Source organism: Solanum tuberosum, unplaced genomic scaffold (assembly GCF_000226075.1).
Source record: "Solanum tuberosum cultivar DM 1-3 516 R44 unplaced genomic scaffold, SolTub_3.0 scf00510, whole genome shotgun sequence".
NCBI lineage: Eukaryota > Viridiplantae > Streptophyta > Magnoliopsida > Solanales > Solanaceae > Solanum > Solanum tuberosum.
The window spans coordinates 168,847-187,264 of NW_006239425.1; the positions used below are offsets into that span (position 1 = coordinate 168,847).

The window sequence follows — 18,418 nt, forward strand, 5'->3', positions numbered from 1 at the left end:
AATGTTATATAATTAATAGGTGAGAGAAATAATATTAATGAGAGAGAATCAATTTGTAATTATCTATTACACTCACATGTCAACCCACACCCCACCCTCACGTTACTCTCAAAATATTTTTTCCATAAATATAGTAATTTATAATTGACAAGATAAATCTTTCCCTTGATTTTCTCCTAATTAGTTGATTCTTATTTTGATTATTTTATTATTCCCAAGATAAATATTGATTACTATTCAAATACTGCTTATTTATTAATGCCTATTGGGGCCTTTAATTTAAAAAAATTTAAATTTATCACCGTATGTTAACATGTATTTTTCTCTCTTTAATCTATCTTTTTTGCTTTTCTTCTTGTTGTTTTTTTAATTTTTAATTTTGATATTGTTTTTTATTTTTTTAAATTTGATATTTTTATAAATAAGAATTCTATAATTCAGGTATCTTTTATAATAATTCTAAATTCCAAGTACAATCTAATGGGTTGAGTACTTGCTTTCATAGTTGAAAATTGAAATGAAGGGTTCAAATTTAATTAATAGTGTTTTCTCTTATTCCCTACCTCTTTCCGAATTTAATAAAATGAAAGATTAAAAAAAATATGTGTCATCATACTTTAGTGCCTTGAACTATTTGTAATTGTCTCTTATATAAATATTTTTTCTTGTATATGGTTAGGAATTTTGTCTATCACAAATTAAATGTAAGGAGGCTAATTATAAATTAATATGGTTAAGTCCAATAGAAATTTTAAATTAATTTGCACTATTTTTTAATTAATAATCACGTAATTTAAATATGACAATAATTCATCACTTCATCCGTCTAAATACTTGACATTTTTCAATTTTCGAAAATCAATTTAATTATTTTTTAAAAATTAGATAAATTAAATTATTTTAATATTTTAATATTAACAATAAATATTTTTAAAAATACAATAAACTGCAATTTTCCTCATATTACTTTAGTGAGACATAAAGGAAATGGGATAGTTAAAGAGAAAATAGCCAAAAGCCCCCTCAATCTATTAGTCAATTCTCAATTATACACTTATTCTATACGGGGGTCCTATTACCCTCCTGAACTATTTAAATATAAAATAATCACCTCCCTAAAAAGGCATAACCAGTTTTATGTCAAAGCTGTGCAGTACACGCGATGAATCACTGTACATTTTTTTTTTATTCTTTATCTTTTTTTTCCTTGTAAATTGTAAGCCCAATCAAAATAATAATTTAATAATCTCCTGTAAAATTATATAAAGTATCCATTTTTTATCAAACCTAGAAGTTGAAATTTACAAAAAATGCTTTCAAATAGAGATTATTTTTCCAAAATACTAATGATTTATTTAGAGAATAATAAGAGAAAATGATGAAAAAATCTCTACACCAAATTAAAGAAGAAGAACAACTCCATAGCTGGTCTACATAAACTTTCAATTTGAAATCCAACCCAAAAATAAAATTTCACAAATAAGTATTCACAAATGTGGGAGTGAAAACAAATTTGGTAAGAATGAAATTAGAAAGTGAAATTTCAAATTCACCATTGTTGGTTCATTGCGGTTTGACTTCTTTTTATTTGTTTATTTTGCTGAAATTATGAGGGATTTAAGAAAAAACTTGAACTCCATTTTTGAGCTTCATATATGAAAGTTTCTTATGAGTTAGGTGATTGACGTTGTTACTAAAAACAATTGATATATGATTAACTAAGCATAAATCAGTAGCTATAAACTAATTTGGAGCTCGTAGAGACGAAGTTTAGAAGACCACCATTGAAGGACTTTGAGAAAAACTTGAAGAAATCATGAAATGGGTATAACAATTTTGTGATATAAGAAAAGGGAAAGAATTTAAAAAAATGAATTACTTATATAATCTCCAATGAGATACCGCCACATGGATTATTTAGGTCAATTTTAGTCATTTTATGTCTTTTTGTTGAACCCTTACGCACTTGCAAGAGGTGTATTCACCTTCTTGGACAGGTCAGCGTTTAGGGGTCACAAAATATCGAAAATAAAAAGTTCAGGGGGGTAATAGGACCCCCGTGAAATATACGTGTGTAGTTGAGAATTGACTAATAGGTTAGGAGGATTTGACTATTTTCTCATAGTTAAACAAAGTAAAGAAAACAGAATACTCACACTAATGGAGAAATAGTTGAAAAATATGAAAGAAAACAAATTCTATCTTAGAGAGAATTTACACTTTTCTATCCATTTTTATTTGTTTATATTATACAAAAAATAAATGTTCATTTTTATTTGTTTAATTTGAAAAATTAAAACAATAAATTTCATATATTCAAAAGATAATACAATAAAATTGTCATTAGTATTATTATTTTTAAAAAATGTATCAAGTCAATACAAAACAAATAAAAAATGAACGAAAGAAAATATCAATTTAGCCTAAAAAAATGGTATTGGTCAAGAATATAATAGACAAACAATGGCGTATTGATTTACTGAAATTGACCCAAATGCACAATGCTATTCAAATAAACATCAACACATAGTAGTGTTCATCCCACCCAAACTCCCATTAGAAATTTTAGCCACAATAACTACTCTTGATTTAGTTATTTCCTTGTCCACTTCTCTTGACTTCTTAGGAAACAGAGATATCCACCATTAGTGTTGAACCATTTTTAGGTATAATTATGCTAAATATACACTAGCACCAAATATACACTAGCACCATGCCTAAGTGATGATTTGTAGGATGCGTATCGATCGGTTTAATTTGGTTTTGAAGTCTATTACTTCGACTTATTGGTTATCGATTTGTAAACATGTCAAATCGTTATAGAACCATTAAGATATTGATTTATCGATTATTGATAGTTATCGATTCGGTTATCAGCTATAGCTACAGTTTAAGAAAATTGTAATTCGCGGCTACACTTTTCCCAATTCTTGCTATTCACTTGATTTGTATAAATTTAGAATTTGTATAATTCGCTTGATTTGAACATGTGCGCCTATGACTTGTTGGATGTGCTAAATTGGTCGGTCTAGAGGTTTAGTTTTTTACGATGAACTTCGATTGACCTGGAATTTGGCTGGTTTGTCGACAACAACCTAGTGAGAAATACCCTCCACCTTGTTGTGTTCAAGGCCTTTTGTTGTCCATTCGTTTTGATGGAGTTTTGACCATTTTTCTATTTTCTAAAAAGTTAAAAATTCGAAAAAAAGAAGAAAAAAAAACAATTAATAGTGTTAGGGTTCACCCCTAGGGCTTATCAATGACTTTATACGGTTGAGTTTATATGTTGACATTGGCCCTCTTCCCCATTGGATAAACTTGTATATTATGACATTGTTTTCGGTCTCTTCATTTGATGACTCGTTTTAACTTTCCAACTAAGTTACATGTTGAATCAATGACCAAGAGACTATAGAGATTATATTTACCTAACTAAACTTAATAGATTACTCTCTAACTGAGTTAGGCTTGTCTTGTTTAAGTGATACTATATATGCATATATTTTCCTGAATATTTAGGTTTTCCTAATGAATCTAACCGTTCATTAGCATGATTATATGTGTCTTGTGTTACTGTTTTTTAGTATCTGAATGATCATGTTGTAAGTTTTTAAATTTCAAATATATGGATCTAGAGTTGGGACTATCAAGCTTAATATTTAACCCAAACATTTAAAATTTGAACGACGTATGTCGTTCAAGTTTTAACAATATGCCAATTAAGTACTCCTGCCTATAATTTCAAAATCTGTCAAAATGTCTTGCACAGAGAATGGGAATTCACATTGTTATACAGAAAGCACAATAAATACCAGGGCAGTCTCCAGATGACTTGACATATTGTTCCAGGCTTAATAGAGTTTTGAGCAAGTCGAAAACCAGAGTGTACTGGGGAAAAAATTCTGCTCATCCTGCTGCTAGGACCATTTAAGAGTCCGGTGAGATGTACATCAAATGATAACACTATCAAGTTGTTTATCAGGCTAATTTACAGGTTATCATACTGAGTTTCTGTGCTCGTCTTTTTGCAAATTGCGACCATTCACAACGTCCATGGAAATGCACATTCAAAGAAGATGACCACTTTGTTCGCAGACTAATCTACAAGTAATCATTGGAAGCTTTTGTGTTCATCCTTCCGCTAACAGCAACCATTTGGGAGACAACCACCACTTTGTTCGGCAGACTATTCTACAGGTTGTCATTGGTGTGATTCAACCAAGAGGGTCAAATGGCAAAATTACAGAGCTAAGGTACAGCCTTGACTGGACAGGGCAAACCAGTTCAAGAAGAAGCAGCTGGAGAAAATACAAACCAGACCAACCAAGAAAAAGTAGGAACAAAACTGGAAACCCCGTTATAGGATGTTGGACAGTTTGTGAAACCTTTGTACAACAGCGTGAAGATCGTGCACTTCATACACCTCAATAAGTGACCTAACCGCTCTGAATATTACATCTTTCTTGTGGTTTACAGAAGAGTAATATTCGGCCTCAAACTGGTTAGGTGATTTCTCAAGAGACATGCAGACCAACTTAAACCACTCCTCGAAGAAGGATGATTTCTACAGGAATAGAAACAGAGAATTAGACACAGCCTTAAAAGAGATGTTAAAGCAAATACAGATTCTAAGGACTAGAAACCTGGGAAGAGAACGTATACAGAAACCTCCACATTAGCAACTCATGTATTTTGGTATTACCTTGTTATTAAGATTCTTCATTTATTTTTCTCTTTGTGTTCTCAACCCCGCTCCTGCAATTACCTCCTCCCTCCCCACAATAATTTCGAAATCTACCGAAAAGATACTAAGACTGTAAGACATCTCTTGTATAGATACTACTGAGTTTGAGTGGAAGATTCCAATGTAAAATTTGAGTACTTAATTCTTTAGTAAACTTATTCATCCTTAACCAGAGGTCTTGGGTTCGAGCTCTGGGTAGGGAGCACTTCTCCCCAAAAAGTGGGAATTCTCGGCACAAATCCAGATTAGTTAGTCCCCAAAATGGGCACTGACAGGGAGGGGGACCCCAAAAAAAGACTTAAATTCCTTCTTAAAGTGAAATATAACATTTTGTGTAAACATATTGAAAGAGGCTGCATCAACCTAATGCAATAGAAATTTATGAATGGTTAAAGGGCAAAATACGTACATGTGAATGTTTATCTGCTTGCATAATAAGGATTACTCTCACCAAGCAGTTACCATAGTGCTCACTTAAGCTGATGACGTCTAGTGGTTGTTACAGTGTTACTAATTATAATTGACCAATAGTGAAGAGCCAAAGTAAATCCATAAATGAGAATGCGCAATTTTTCTTTCTGTCCCCCAGACAAGGAAAATTTAAGTATTAAGGACCAAAACATTTTATTACATACAATCCTCAATCGTGTCTGAGGTCAGATGTTAAACAAATTCAAAATCAACCTGTTTCTAACATTTTAAGAAAACTCAAGTAGCAAGAAGATTCAATTGACAACCTTTTCACTTGGTTAAGATAAGCACACAAAATCCTTCATTATGCACCATTCAAATAGAGGGACGATGAAGTATAATTGTTTCAAAGGCCTTAATTTGATATATAGGCACTTTTAAGCAATCCTCATATCTATCAGTGAAGACACTTCATCTAATGAAAGCAGGTAAGAAGAGAGCAATACAAGTGTCGTGTTGCTAGGTCAAGCAGCTTGAATGCTGCACTCTAGATAACGCAAGTCCAGTAGCCGATAGCATCACTAGATTACACTATAACCCGAGAAGCAATGGACACAAAGCTATTTCAACAATTCCCATTTTCGTAGTTCGAAAGAAAGAGAATAACTTACTCGAATGTAAGTCTTCCTAAATTTTCTATTCCAGTCAACGGCCCTTACTAGGTGATACTAGTAATAGTATAATTTATGATACTGACGAATTTATCTGAATAATACTAAGAAGGGGAATCCAGAAAATTATAATTGCAACTGCTTGATAAAATGAGGGCAACTTCATTGAGAACAGTTAGAATAGCATGCTTGTCATTACATCAGAGGTCTCTGAAGACGGTTAGAGGTGGTGGAGTAATAGTATAGCAATTTGGCATATCAAAAGAGACCTATGTTATCAAACTCTTCAAAATTCTTTTCGCACCCATGTTGACACGACACAAGTGTTGGTGTGGGATCCACACCGAAACTGGTCAACTTACCTTGGGTACTTTGACTACATTCTGTGACCCAGATGTAGAGACTTTTGGGCTCATGAAGTATGAAAATGCTTTTCTATTAAGCTAGATAAGAAAAGGCATTGGTGTTTACAAGAATGAAGTTTTATTAGTTTTAGTTCAATAATTTAATTAATCGAAAATATATATTTTGTATGTCGTAGTATACATTTATTGGCAGCCTAAATTTTATGTGATGAAGAGTCTGACCTCTATATCCACGCCCGAGTCCGAGCAACATAGAAAAAAACTCAAAATGTGGCAGAAGTAGTTAGAAATTGGGGATACATGGGGATGGAGAAAAACAACGTAGTAATGGAGGAGCAATAGAGTATCATGGGGCAATTCCAAGTGAACACACAAAAGAGCGAACATGTTAGGAACTTTGGGAAAGCATAATTACAGACCTTGATGTTGGTGCAGAGAATTTGACTTTTAAAATCTTTATACTGCTTTAAAATGTTGATGGCATGTACAAAGAAACAACAGATGCACAGAAAGAAGCAAAGTGGTACACTATCACCTCATAAATCGTCTATCACAAAATCTATTTAAAATACAAAATCATTTTTTTTAACAAAAAAATTATAAGGAGGTTTTAAAAAAGAAGAATTGAATATTCTCAAGCACTGAATTAATACTAAAAGCCTTACCTTCATTAGGAACTCATGGACATGGCGATCATCTGTTTTGGAAGTGAGGCCAAGCAAATGCAACATAGTTGAGGTCAGCTGCAGAAGAAAAATTCAGTAAAAAGCTGTTGGTGAAAAATAAATGAAGAGGGAGTGATCAAATTTGATCAAGAGGTTCGAATTTGTCAAAACACTGAACTCATGCCATGGGATTGTTATCCACCGAATAGAGTGAGATACTTTTACCAGCACCTATAATCAATAATTATGACATATATATCAAGTTTAAGTTTAAGAAGAAACTTATTCAGCTCATGGATTTTAATAAATAACCCTTTAACTGGCAGCTTCAACATATGCTTCAAACAGATTCCAAGTCAAGAAACTACACCCCCAGGCTACTACTCGACAATTTCATATAGCAACGTTGATAAAGGATATATATGAAAGTAGTCGAGACAAGAAAGGGTACACAACTTTTTCAGTTTTCAGTAAGAACACCTACAAAACTTGATCTGTTTTATATGAAAAGATAACAATTGTTCAGACATTTCAAAGCATACATAGATATTTGTTATCTCCTTATTGGCTATACTTCTATTTCTAGCATGTCAAAGTATAATGGTTTAAGAGCTCAACCTGCTTTTCAAGCGCCAACCTATATTTCAAATTTGATGGTGACGATATCTCATCAGAACTGAGACTCTCGACAACATGCTGCACACCTTGAAGGACACTAAAGAATGATCTGCCATAATCTGCACCGGACGGGCCCAACACCATGAAGTCAAAAAGAGAATAAGCTTGAAGAAATACAAACAAACATGACCTACAGTTAACTTCAACAGAAAGGAGTCACTCATTTGCACGGATAACTGCATAAAGTATGTTATATTACCACAAACTTCTATTTTAATAATTTATTGCATTACCCTTAGCATGACTTGTCCTATAAGAAGTTTATTTTGGCTCTGCCCTATAACAAAGGTTGATCCTACTTGTTAAGTAACTTTTTTCAGTACCAGTATGCAACTACTACTACAATGCCTCAATCCCAAAGACCCAAACTAGTTGAGAGGAATGCAAACATGTTCTAAAGGAACAGGAAAATAAACCTCTCTGTAAGCCGACTGTGAGATGAGATATGAAAAGAAAAGGTTAAAAACAATTCACCATTTAAGGTTGCTGGAACAGCCAAAGCTGCAGCTGCTTGTATCCTAATCTTAAAATTGGAGGAATCACGGAGGAGCAGCAAAAGAATGCTAAAAACTGATGACGCCCTGCAATATTAACTTGATAGTCAATATGTACAAACATATAGAAATAGATTGAGGCATATATGAACAAATAGGGGATACCAGAAAATAGAATTTCAAACCCATCAAAATCAATACAAAATGGAGTAGAAAAGAAGAACTATGCAACACTCAAGAAACTGAATTCAGTTGGTGGAATGTGAAAAAAAAAAAAAAAGAATTACGCATCAGCATCACGGAACAATCCAGCTATTCTCATTTACATAATGCATCCTAAGACTTTGTCAATAACTGAAAGTAAGGGTGTCAAATGGGCGGGTTGGGTTGAAATTGAAGATATTAAAATGGGTTGAAATTGAAATCGGGTTGGGTCATGCCCAGCCCAAGTTTACTTTGGGCTCAAATGGGCTAAAAATTAGGTTGGGTCATGACCCGCCCAATTCGACCCGCTTAAACTCAATAATTTTAACATATTGTTGTTTAATTTATAACCACAATTTGAATTTCAACTCAAGAAAATTAAAAAAAAATGTTACAAATTGATAGATAAATCCTAAAAGATATAAAATAGATAGCAATTCATACCTTCAATATAGGAACATACATTACACCAATGCAAATAAAAAGTCTTAAAACGGGTTGAAATTGAAGATTAAATTGGGCTCAATTGAGGATTCTCTTAAAATGGGTTAAGGCTTGAATGAATTGAGATTGAACCCAATTCAAATTATCTTGAGTCCAACCCTTAAAATTTTAGGCGGGCTACCTATATTTGGGCTCATTTTTGACACCCCTGACAGAAAATGTCACTTGCCTTCCGAATGCCTTCCTATTTTCTTTTTAAAACTGTATGCATATGTTAGTAAGATGACAACTCCTATAACCTATCTGCTTCAGACCATCACATCTTAAAATAAGTTTTTAAGTTACTATCAATTAGCACAGAGAAGGCAACAAAGATAACACCAAGGCAGGTAATGTAGTTCAATTTAGGGGTGTTAAATGGATGGGTTGGGTTGAAATTACGAGGGCTAAAACGGATTAAAACTGGGTTGGGTCATGACCCACCCTAACACCAAGGCAGGTAATGTAGTTCTATTTAGGGGTGTTAAATGGACGGGCTGGGTTGAAATTAGGAGGGCTAAAACAGATTAAAACTAGGTTGGGTCATGACCCACCCAATTGAACAATAATCAAATTCATAAAGCAATCAATATAGAGTATTTTTTGCATAGTCAATTTCATTATATCATCTTATTTACACTGTGTATTTGATCAACTATTTGACCTGTTTTAAAGAAAATATCAAATCAACTAAAAGATGCTATTATGATAAAAAATATTGAGTACTGTAGTATTAATAAGAAATTAAAAATTATCATATATCCATGACGGAGCTATGTATCGCAAGGGGGTTCATCTAAAGCCTCTTCTTCGAAAAATTACATTCTCAAATTATTTTTTACGTCTATATAGTTGGTATCAAATCCTTTTGGCTTTTTTGTATGTTCACTTTGTTTATATTTCAAAGAAGGGGTTTATCCGAAACCCCTTCTTCAAAAAATTACATTGTCAGATTATTTTTTACGTCAAAATTGTGTATATAGTAGGTGTCAAATCCTTTTGGGCTTCTTCATATGTTAAACTCTTTATATTTTGAATCGCCTTAGTGAAAATCGTGGATCCACCTATGCATTATATCTTCTGATTTTACATTGTCAAAATTCTTATTAAAAGGTTTCCCATTTTCATTTGTTTGTGATCTTCAAGTTCTTGATTGTTCATTTGGTTCCTTGGATAAACAAGGGTGTCTATATTTTCTGCTTCAATAAAAATCTCAGATTTTTCAAAGGGTTATGAGAATTTCGTTTGTTAAGATTTGTATTAATTTCTTGTTAATTCTAAATGTGAATTGGATATCAATCTCTTAATTCTTGTTAAGAAAATATTTATTTGCATAGAAATGACATCAAAGTTGTATAAATTGAGTGACTTTTTTTTTCAGCTCATCGCACAAGGATTGCCTAGTGTAGTTTACCTCTCCCGTGTAGTTTGCGAGCTATTGCACTGGAGCAGGGTTTACCCTATACCCAAAGTGTAGTGGTTGCGGGTTCCATTGTCATAAAAAAAATAGAGTAATTTTTTATAGTAAAAAATGTTAAATGATAGTCAAAAAACTGTTTAGGCAGAGGGAGTACTTACATTTCTTTTCTTTTTTTGCCTGTAAGTATGGCTCAAGTACAAAGAATATTTAGAGTACAACACAAATTAGGACGTGTGTTGTGCTGCAAATGTGGATTATGTAGGTTACAAAGCAAGTTGAATTACACATAAAAACTGGGCAAAGTTGGAGGTTGTTTTAAAATGGGTTCTAATTAAACGGGTTAAAATTTAGCCCATTATTATATAATCATGGGGATTGCTGTAAATCAGGACACACCTATTATCAGCCGGACTACTAGGGGAGCACACTAGGTCAATATATAGGTTAATACAGGTTTTACACTGGATTTTCATTTTGCTCCCAAAAACATTTACTGTTCATTTAATGTATTCATGTTTTAGGGAGTTGAGGGTATCACCTCTCTCATTAGAGCAGTCTTTTCTGATCCTCAGACGTGCCCCTGCACCAGCATCCTCTTATTACTTTTCTTAGATACTTTTTAAATGGTACTTCAATTTGTTAATGTCCACTTATGTGATCAAACCCATATAAACAACCACGTTCTCTTATGCAACTTGTATATATTATTTTCATTTATACTATCATCAACTTATACCACTGAAAACCCTATTGGAGCCCTTGGATGAGATTCATTAAGCAAACCAAGAGATGAGATAATCAACTTGGTCCTCATCTTCATCCTCTTTGGCTCCTCAAGTTGGATATACCCAGGTAACTCCCAGAATTTGAAACAATTTACCTAGCAATGCTTCTGTTAAGTTGACATGGATCTATGAGGACGAGGATGTCAAATACTGAATCATGTAACAAAGCCATCCAACATCTCCAGGCACAAATACATGGGAATCCAACATCAATAGAAAACAAAGACATGCTAAATAGAGGATTGGAACAAGGTTAGCAAGTACTTACCAGACCATGTTTTCCAGCTTCAACGTTGGATTGGAAAACAAGTTGCTTAGTGAATAGCAAACATTCCACTGTACCTGATAGCAAGGCCGACCTTTTAAGTATGCAGTTAGGTGTGCTTTTGATCGACACGTGTAAAATTTAAGGTTTGATAGCTATTGTTCCTTTTTTCCCTGATCACAGTATTATGAGGAAGAAAATACCTTAACGTTTCCAGTTGTAACACAAGAAATAAATGCTTGCACCATCTTCTCAAGCCAGTTAGAACTTTCCAAGTAAGCGTTACATGAACTTCGACTTTCTCCCAGATTCTTGCTAATGGACAAACCTTTTGTGGGCTTTCTCCCAGAAGATACGACCATTGAATCTGCTTGCCTGTCATAAGCAAATGATTCACTTGAAAATCTAACAACTCTTGAAAGGTTACCCAATGCTCTCACAGCATTTGCTTTGACCTGATATCAATAACATGGGAAGTAAATTATAGAATACAATCGCTAACACGACAGGAAAATGTCAGAAAAAGAACTGAAAGTAGCCAATATAGCTAGCTTACCTTGTCATTATCGTTCGTAAGTTGTAAAGCACAGTCAATCAGCAAGGAAATCGACTGTGAGCTCACTGTTGAATCATTCATATAGAAGAACAATAAGACATCTGAAAGTATTTTTACACAACAAACAGATCTAAAATCATTCAGAAATTCACAGGACCTGAAGAGAATTTCTCAAATCCATGTACATCAACATGGTGGCGAAGTGCATCACATATATTGGCTAAAGCCCACGAGGCTGTTATGCGAACCTGAAAGTTATCACATTAAGCTTCCTTGTACCTCTTTGCTAGGCTAATAAGTTGGGAAAGATATGCAAAAACAGGAGTATCGAAACCAACCGACACTGAGGAATCATGACTGTTATCCACAGCAGGAGAAATGAACTTGTCGAAAATCTCTGCACTGCCATATTGGAACATATATTTACCAACTAACAACGAACTGGCTAAAAGAGTCAGGCGAGACAAATATAATTAGGTAAATTAAAAATACTCTCTATAACAGTTTAAGCTTTAAAGTTTTTAGATGAGGTTCTCACACAATTCAACATGGAATCTGCTTAAGAAAAAATATTTTCACGTGTTTGCCCATGAAAAAGAATCAGGCTCACATAAGGGAGCATGTTGAGATAAATTATGATAAGTCTCTAACATTTCAAGCTTAAGCTTTTAAATGAATTAATCACAGAATTCAACAGAGTCCAAACAATGCCTCCAAAGAGAAATTAAGGATAAATGAATTTAAATTACCTTTGGAAAATGTGTGGAAAACAAGCAATTACACCAATAGCACGACAAGCAGCTGATCTAACATTCGGAACCTCATCACTTTTTGCAGTTTTAACCTGAGAAGATTTCACAAGTACAACTTAAATCACTGTTATCATTCTCTATACTTGAGAGAAGGATAAAGCACCAATGCACTAATCAGTTATGTAGCAAAAACTTACACAAGAGCTCATGATAAAGTCTTGTTTATCCTTTGGTAGAGAAAAGAAAACTGTGGAAGTAATTCCAGCAAAACAAGTAACTGATGCAGCCCTCACCTAAAGGAGCAAAACAAAGTAATGGAATAAACGAGTCACAGCAGCAGCAGCCTGGCAATTTCTATGAGAGAAACCAAAACAAGAGAAACCAAAACAAGATCTTTCTCATGAAGTGATATTGATGATAAGCATGCATGCTCTAAAATATTCTGGGAGAATAAACATTGCTGAATTATGTGATCTCACTAAAGCTTATATTGTTAGAGAGGGAACAACATTATGTATTCAATTATATCCCAAACACGCCGTCATGTATGAGCGGAATCTTTTACGTGGCCAAGCATGTGACAGTACTTTGTTGATTATTCACTCTGAGAAACTAAGCTAGAATTCCTGCTTGCTCTGTCAACAAAATAAAGCTTGTGAAGCGTCTCAAGTAAAACCTTAAGGGGTCGTTTGATGTAATGGATAAGAGAAAATAGTCATGGGATAACTTTTTAGTGCCTCTTTATTTCTTGTTTGGTTACAAAGTATGGGATAACTTATCCCAGGATTAATAAATAGTACCAGGATAAGTTATCCCTTCCTCTTTGGTGGAATAACAATACCAAGATAACTTATCCTAGGGTAAAACAATTAAAATGACAAAAATATGCTTGAAATCTATTTTATTATCACTTTTCATATATTTATTCCACATTTGTAAAGTTGCTGAAATTTTTTTGCTGCTCATGAGATGTTGTTTTGATAAATTTCAAATAAATCTATAATTTTAGTTTAATAAAATTATTCAACTGTTTGAGTCCTTTTTGACAATCAAAAGAATTTCTAGAACATTGTTTCTTTTGCAATGGGTTAAAAAGTTATATTTGCAACGAGAAATGGTATCAAATTTCAATTCAATTATGATTATTGTTATTGTACAGTTTTTGCTCCATTTTTGATTCATTTATATTTGTCTAATTTTTTGCTGATGACAGTAAAGAATAGATGTTTCCCACTAGCCTCAATAGCTTGCTCCAGTTTTGATTCTTGTGGATCGTAAATTATCAATAATTGAGATTCATTTGATTTTATTTTTAAGAGTGAGTAAGTAACTAAAAGTTTTATAAAAAACTATATATAAAAAGCTAAATAAGATAGAGGGTATTTTCGTAAACAAATAACTAATTCTTAGAAAGTATCCAATGCTTATTAGTTATAATACAACAAACCAAACAAGCAATAAAAACTAATCCAACATAACTTATCCCAGCATAAACTTGTTTTTGAACCAAAACGACCCCCAAACGTTTAAGAGAGTAGACACCTAAGCATTTACTTATTATAGATTTGCAGTAGCATCCTCATATGTGTTTTAATACAACAAACCAAACAAGCAATAAAAACTAATCCAACATAACTTATCCCAGCATAACTTGTTTTTGAACCAAACGACCCCCAAACGTTTAAGAGAGTAGACACCTAAGCATTTACTTATTATAGATTTGCAGTAGCATCCTCATATGTGTTTTAATACAACAAACCAAACAAGCAATAAAACTAATCCAACATAACTTATCCCAGCATAACTGTTTTTGAACCAAACGACCCCCAAACGTTTAAGAGAGTAGACACCTAAGCATTTACTTATTATAGATTTGCAGTAGCATCCTCATATGTGTGCTGATATATTTCTTGAGCCAAGTACTTGAAATATTTCGTATATGTATTACATTGATGCTAAAAATTGAGACCACTTTCTAATCTAATACTAATTTTGCTTTGTGTGGACTATTTCATCTAAAGTTTAAACTGTACTGTAAAAGGGGCCATCTTTATTTATTCCACTATGTCTTAACATGCCCTCTCACAGGTGTGCATTCAAACCATTTAAAAACTAGATATTACATCTTATTCATTTCATGTTGGCGTACCATTTCTTTCTAAAGGATAACTTTTCTGTAATGAATATTTTTCCACATATCATTCCCCTTTTAGGGTATTTTCTGGATCTACCCATAGATTATCTGAATATTTGAAAGGGAAAATTATAAGAAATGGCCATTCAGCTATCTCCGTTACCAAAATTTTGGCCAAAACTTCTTCTTCTTCCTTCCCAGTTCGCCATTAATAGCTTCTAATCTCCTTCTTCTTCCTTCCCATTTCGCCATCAATGGCTTCTTTTCCTTCTTCATCCCTCCTCCTTCTTCTTCTTCGTTCTTTTTTCTTATTCAAAATTTGAATTTTGACGTACCACAAACGTGACCCGTTTCGAGCAAATTATATATCAAAAGACTAGAAACATCAAGATTGAATAGTCAATGTATGGTTCATGTATAGTTAAGCTATATTTAGTTTTTTGAGTGTATCATAATGTATAGTCAGTGTATAGCTCACAGAAATGGAGAAGGAATCAAAAATCTAGTGAATGTATAGGTACCCTATATTGTATGGTTAGTGTATACTTTCTATGACTTTTGGCTAGCTATAATGTATAGTTAGTGTACACTTCCAATGACTTTTGGATTATTTTTTATGTAAATAAAACATGGTTATATTTGTTGTAAACTAATTACTTTATTGTAGATATTTGATATTATCCCAAAAAATCTGGTTCAAACTTCTCATCTGACCTGATCATGACTAAAGAGTCTCTTGTTCTTAGCATATCACCAGCAGTAGGACTTCCTGGATTGATAAATATGGGTTTGATAACTCTAGGTTATTCTATAAGCACTTGAGTAGGCAGTACACGTACTTCAGAGGCTATTTTTGCAGAAATCACAATTTAAATAAACCTTTTAAATGTGCAATTTATTTTCTTCTTTTCTGTACTTCACTAACTTCTTATTATATGGTACAATTAATAAAATCTATAGAAAATAAAAAGGTATCTACAAACTAACCATTGGAGAAGAATGCTGAAGTATAAGAGGCAAATGCCGAACTATTGCTTCCAACCACTGCTCACTTCCTGACAGCTTTTCAGCTCCATCACTATTTGCTACACAATCATGTGGCCCATAAGATGGAGCCGATGAGATTGTTTTTGATTTGACATAGTCAGATGTAAAGGGGCTATCAAGTGACATATCACTCGAAAGATCTTCAGTTCCCTTAAATCCAGAGATCGCACGAAGACATTCATCCAACACCTGCAAAACATTCATGTCACAGTAACATCCAAAAAACATATGACAAATACCAAATTAAGAAACTGACCCCTTCTAAACGATCACAAAATCTTTCTTGTTTTTGGTAGAACTTGTAGCTGCTAACGCTAAACAAAATACAACAAAAAGACAAGTTTCAACTAACACATCTATGAAACAATGATCAAAATTACACAAGCACTTAGATTCTTATTGACTGCATGCCATTTTATCCATTCAAATGCTAATGGTTTCACAAAACTTCATGCAAATTGATTCCTTTTCTGACTATCCTACCTACCCAGCTATGCTTTTTCACCTTTTGCCCTTCACTCCTGAAAACGTATAGTAGTACATAATTTGCTGGCAAGCAGAATGGGAAGAGAATGATCATCATATTCTTGTAACAGAATCGGAAAAGCACGAGGAAGTATGTCAGACAATGTTGAAACCTAAATTTGACAAACAGCAACCAAAGGAAAATATTATAAAGGAGTAGACCATGAAATTTCCCAAAAGAAAGCCAAGAGCATGTGCGACCTGGAATTTAAGATATGGCTATATGCAACTAACAAACATCATGTTAACAAGAAAAGACAATTGGACCCTAGCAAATAGGATTGCTGGAGCATAAGCAGTTTTTTTTCCATTGACCATCCTAACTGTCAAGGGATAGGTATAAGAGCACCTGAATTGGGAGGGGCCAAACAAGAGATCTTCACAGTAGATCTCTATCGAGCTTCACCAAAAGAACTACCAGGACTGTTTTCTAGGTCTAAGTTTGAAGTGTAGAAAACCCCTATCAAACGAAGCTTTTTGTATCGAGTGCATGGTGGGCCATATTAACAACTGAAAATCTAAAAAGGTAACTTACACGGGTTTTGGTGCTTCATGTTCAAAGAAGGTGAATATGTCATCACCTTCTATTACATTGCAGACCCCATCAATCATGTGTGACTTAACATCGATAAAGTTAGCCACTTCTTGTATTGTTGGAAAGTTTGAAGAGTTTGGAGAGAGCAGAAACAAGAACAGTTGGTATTACCAGAAGTAATTTGAAATTTTGGAGAGCAGACAATGGATAATAAGAGCACTTGAAGGATTTGAAATTCTTTTCTTCGAGATTCAGAGGTTGCTTCTTTCCCCTACATAAATTTTTGGAACACCCATTATATCCCTATTTGCATAGATAATTGGTTGAACTCTCAGCTCTGAACTACTTATTACAAAAATGCTCAGATAGGACATTCTTTGCCATCTTGCTTAGGCATATACTCCTTGAATGTAGGATTCATCCTTTTCTTTTGTCACAACAAAACACCTTACTAATCATCAAAGAGAAGTAAAAAAAAAACTAGAATAAAGCAATCAAGTATATTAAAAAGCCACCAATGGCTTATCAAGCAATTATACTTCCTATTTTTCCCTAAACTGTACAAATACAAATATTGCTTTTAAAAATAAAAAATCAAAAGTGAATATTACCTAATGATTGCATTGCGCAATGAAGTGATAACCTATAAAGAAGACGTGTCATTTGTGACTCTAGCCCAAAGGTTGTTTGAATCACATTAAATTTCAAGAAAACAAAGGATTGGGATAAGTTACCTAAATTCCTGTGGTCTTTTGAGATTTCATTTACATTCTATTGCAGAAAACAATTGCTTCAAAAGGATTTAATTGCCAATTGACAGCAGGATGCCACTTAACATCCTCCACCATTTCCCACCCCACCCTCACCCAAAAAAAAAAAAAAACAAGAAAGAAAAATAACTTCACATTCAAAGAAAATAAACCCCGCCAGTGCTTTCAGACCCCTACTGTAACGCACACAAGATGGAAGAAGCACAAAACAAGGGGAAAGAAAACCAAAACATAAGCAGGCATCTCACCTTGATTGAAGCGGTTATGACTTTGTCTCCAATAGGCTCATTTGAGTTTCCAACATTATCCCTCCAAGACCTTGTCTCAGAAGAGGAGGTCAAGACTCCATGAACTAAAAGGGAAATCTTTTCCCAACACAGGATCATCACGCTAGGATAGTTGTGTGCCACAGCTCTGACGGCCTAGGAGAAGTACGAAATAGAAACATGTCAATGCAATCAACTAAAGTTTTTGATGGTGTTCAAATTTTGACAAAATCCTCAGTAAAGAACGCTGCTTTCATTTCAATGCCAGAAGAACAAAAGGTAACCAAAACAAAACCACCAAACAAGCTAGTTGCAACCATCAAATAACAAATGAATACCCTTATATATGTCAAAGACAGAAATAGGGAAGAGGATTATCTTTCCTAAAAGGTATTTTGCTTTGGTATTGTTCTTTTATTTCCTTTTTACAAGGCATATATTATTTAGATGTACAAGAATGGCATCTTTGCTAATTGCTAGTCCTCACTTGTTCAGCATCTTCAAAACAGTGGTTCCCTGAGCTACTCATAGATCAATTGGTTTTCATTTTATTTTTTTGGACACTGGTAACTTTGGATTGATTTTCATGTTCTCATGAGCATCAAGTAAGGTGAAACTGAAAGATACTGTGGAAGAATCCTGATTGGT

The 18,418-nt window shown here is 33.6% G+C and overlaps 1 protein-coding gene across 1 annotated transcript in view; it reads right to left on the minus strand.

The window, feature by feature from the left end:
- Nucleotides 1-3,632: 3,632 nt before the first annotated feature.
- The window catches only part of LOC102581618 (HEAT repeat-containing protein 6), a 35,941-nt gene continuing 21,155 nt past the window's right edge, over nt 3,633-18,418 (minus strand). The window contains exons 14-26 of the mRNA XM_006364645.2: nt 17,753-17,926; nt 15,615-15,863; nt 12,691-12,786; nt 12,491-12,585; nt 12,080-12,143; nt 11,899-11,989; nt 11,742-11,806; nt 11,389-11,640; nt 11,189-11,262; nt 8,009-8,115; nt 7,475-7,593; nt 6,857-6,934; nt 3,633-4,564 (exon numbers count right to left, since the gene is read on the minus strand). Of these exons, the coding sequence (XP_006364707.1) occupies nt 4,358-4,564; nt 6,857-6,934; nt 7,475-7,593; nt 8,009-8,115; nt 11,189-11,262; nt 11,389-11,640; nt 11,742-11,806; nt 11,899-11,989; nt 12,080-12,143; nt 12,491-12,585; nt 12,691-12,786; nt 15,615-15,863; nt 17,753-17,926 (1,671 nt within the window). The 3' untranslated portion in view covers nt 3,633-4,357. The remainder of the gene's footprint in view (nt 4,565-6,856; nt 6,935-7,474; nt 7,594-8,008; nt 8,116-11,188; nt 11,263-11,388; nt 11,641-11,741; nt 11,807-11,898; nt 11,990-12,079; nt 12,144-12,490; nt 12,586-12,690; nt 12,787-15,614; nt 15,864-17,752; nt 17,927-18,418) is intronic.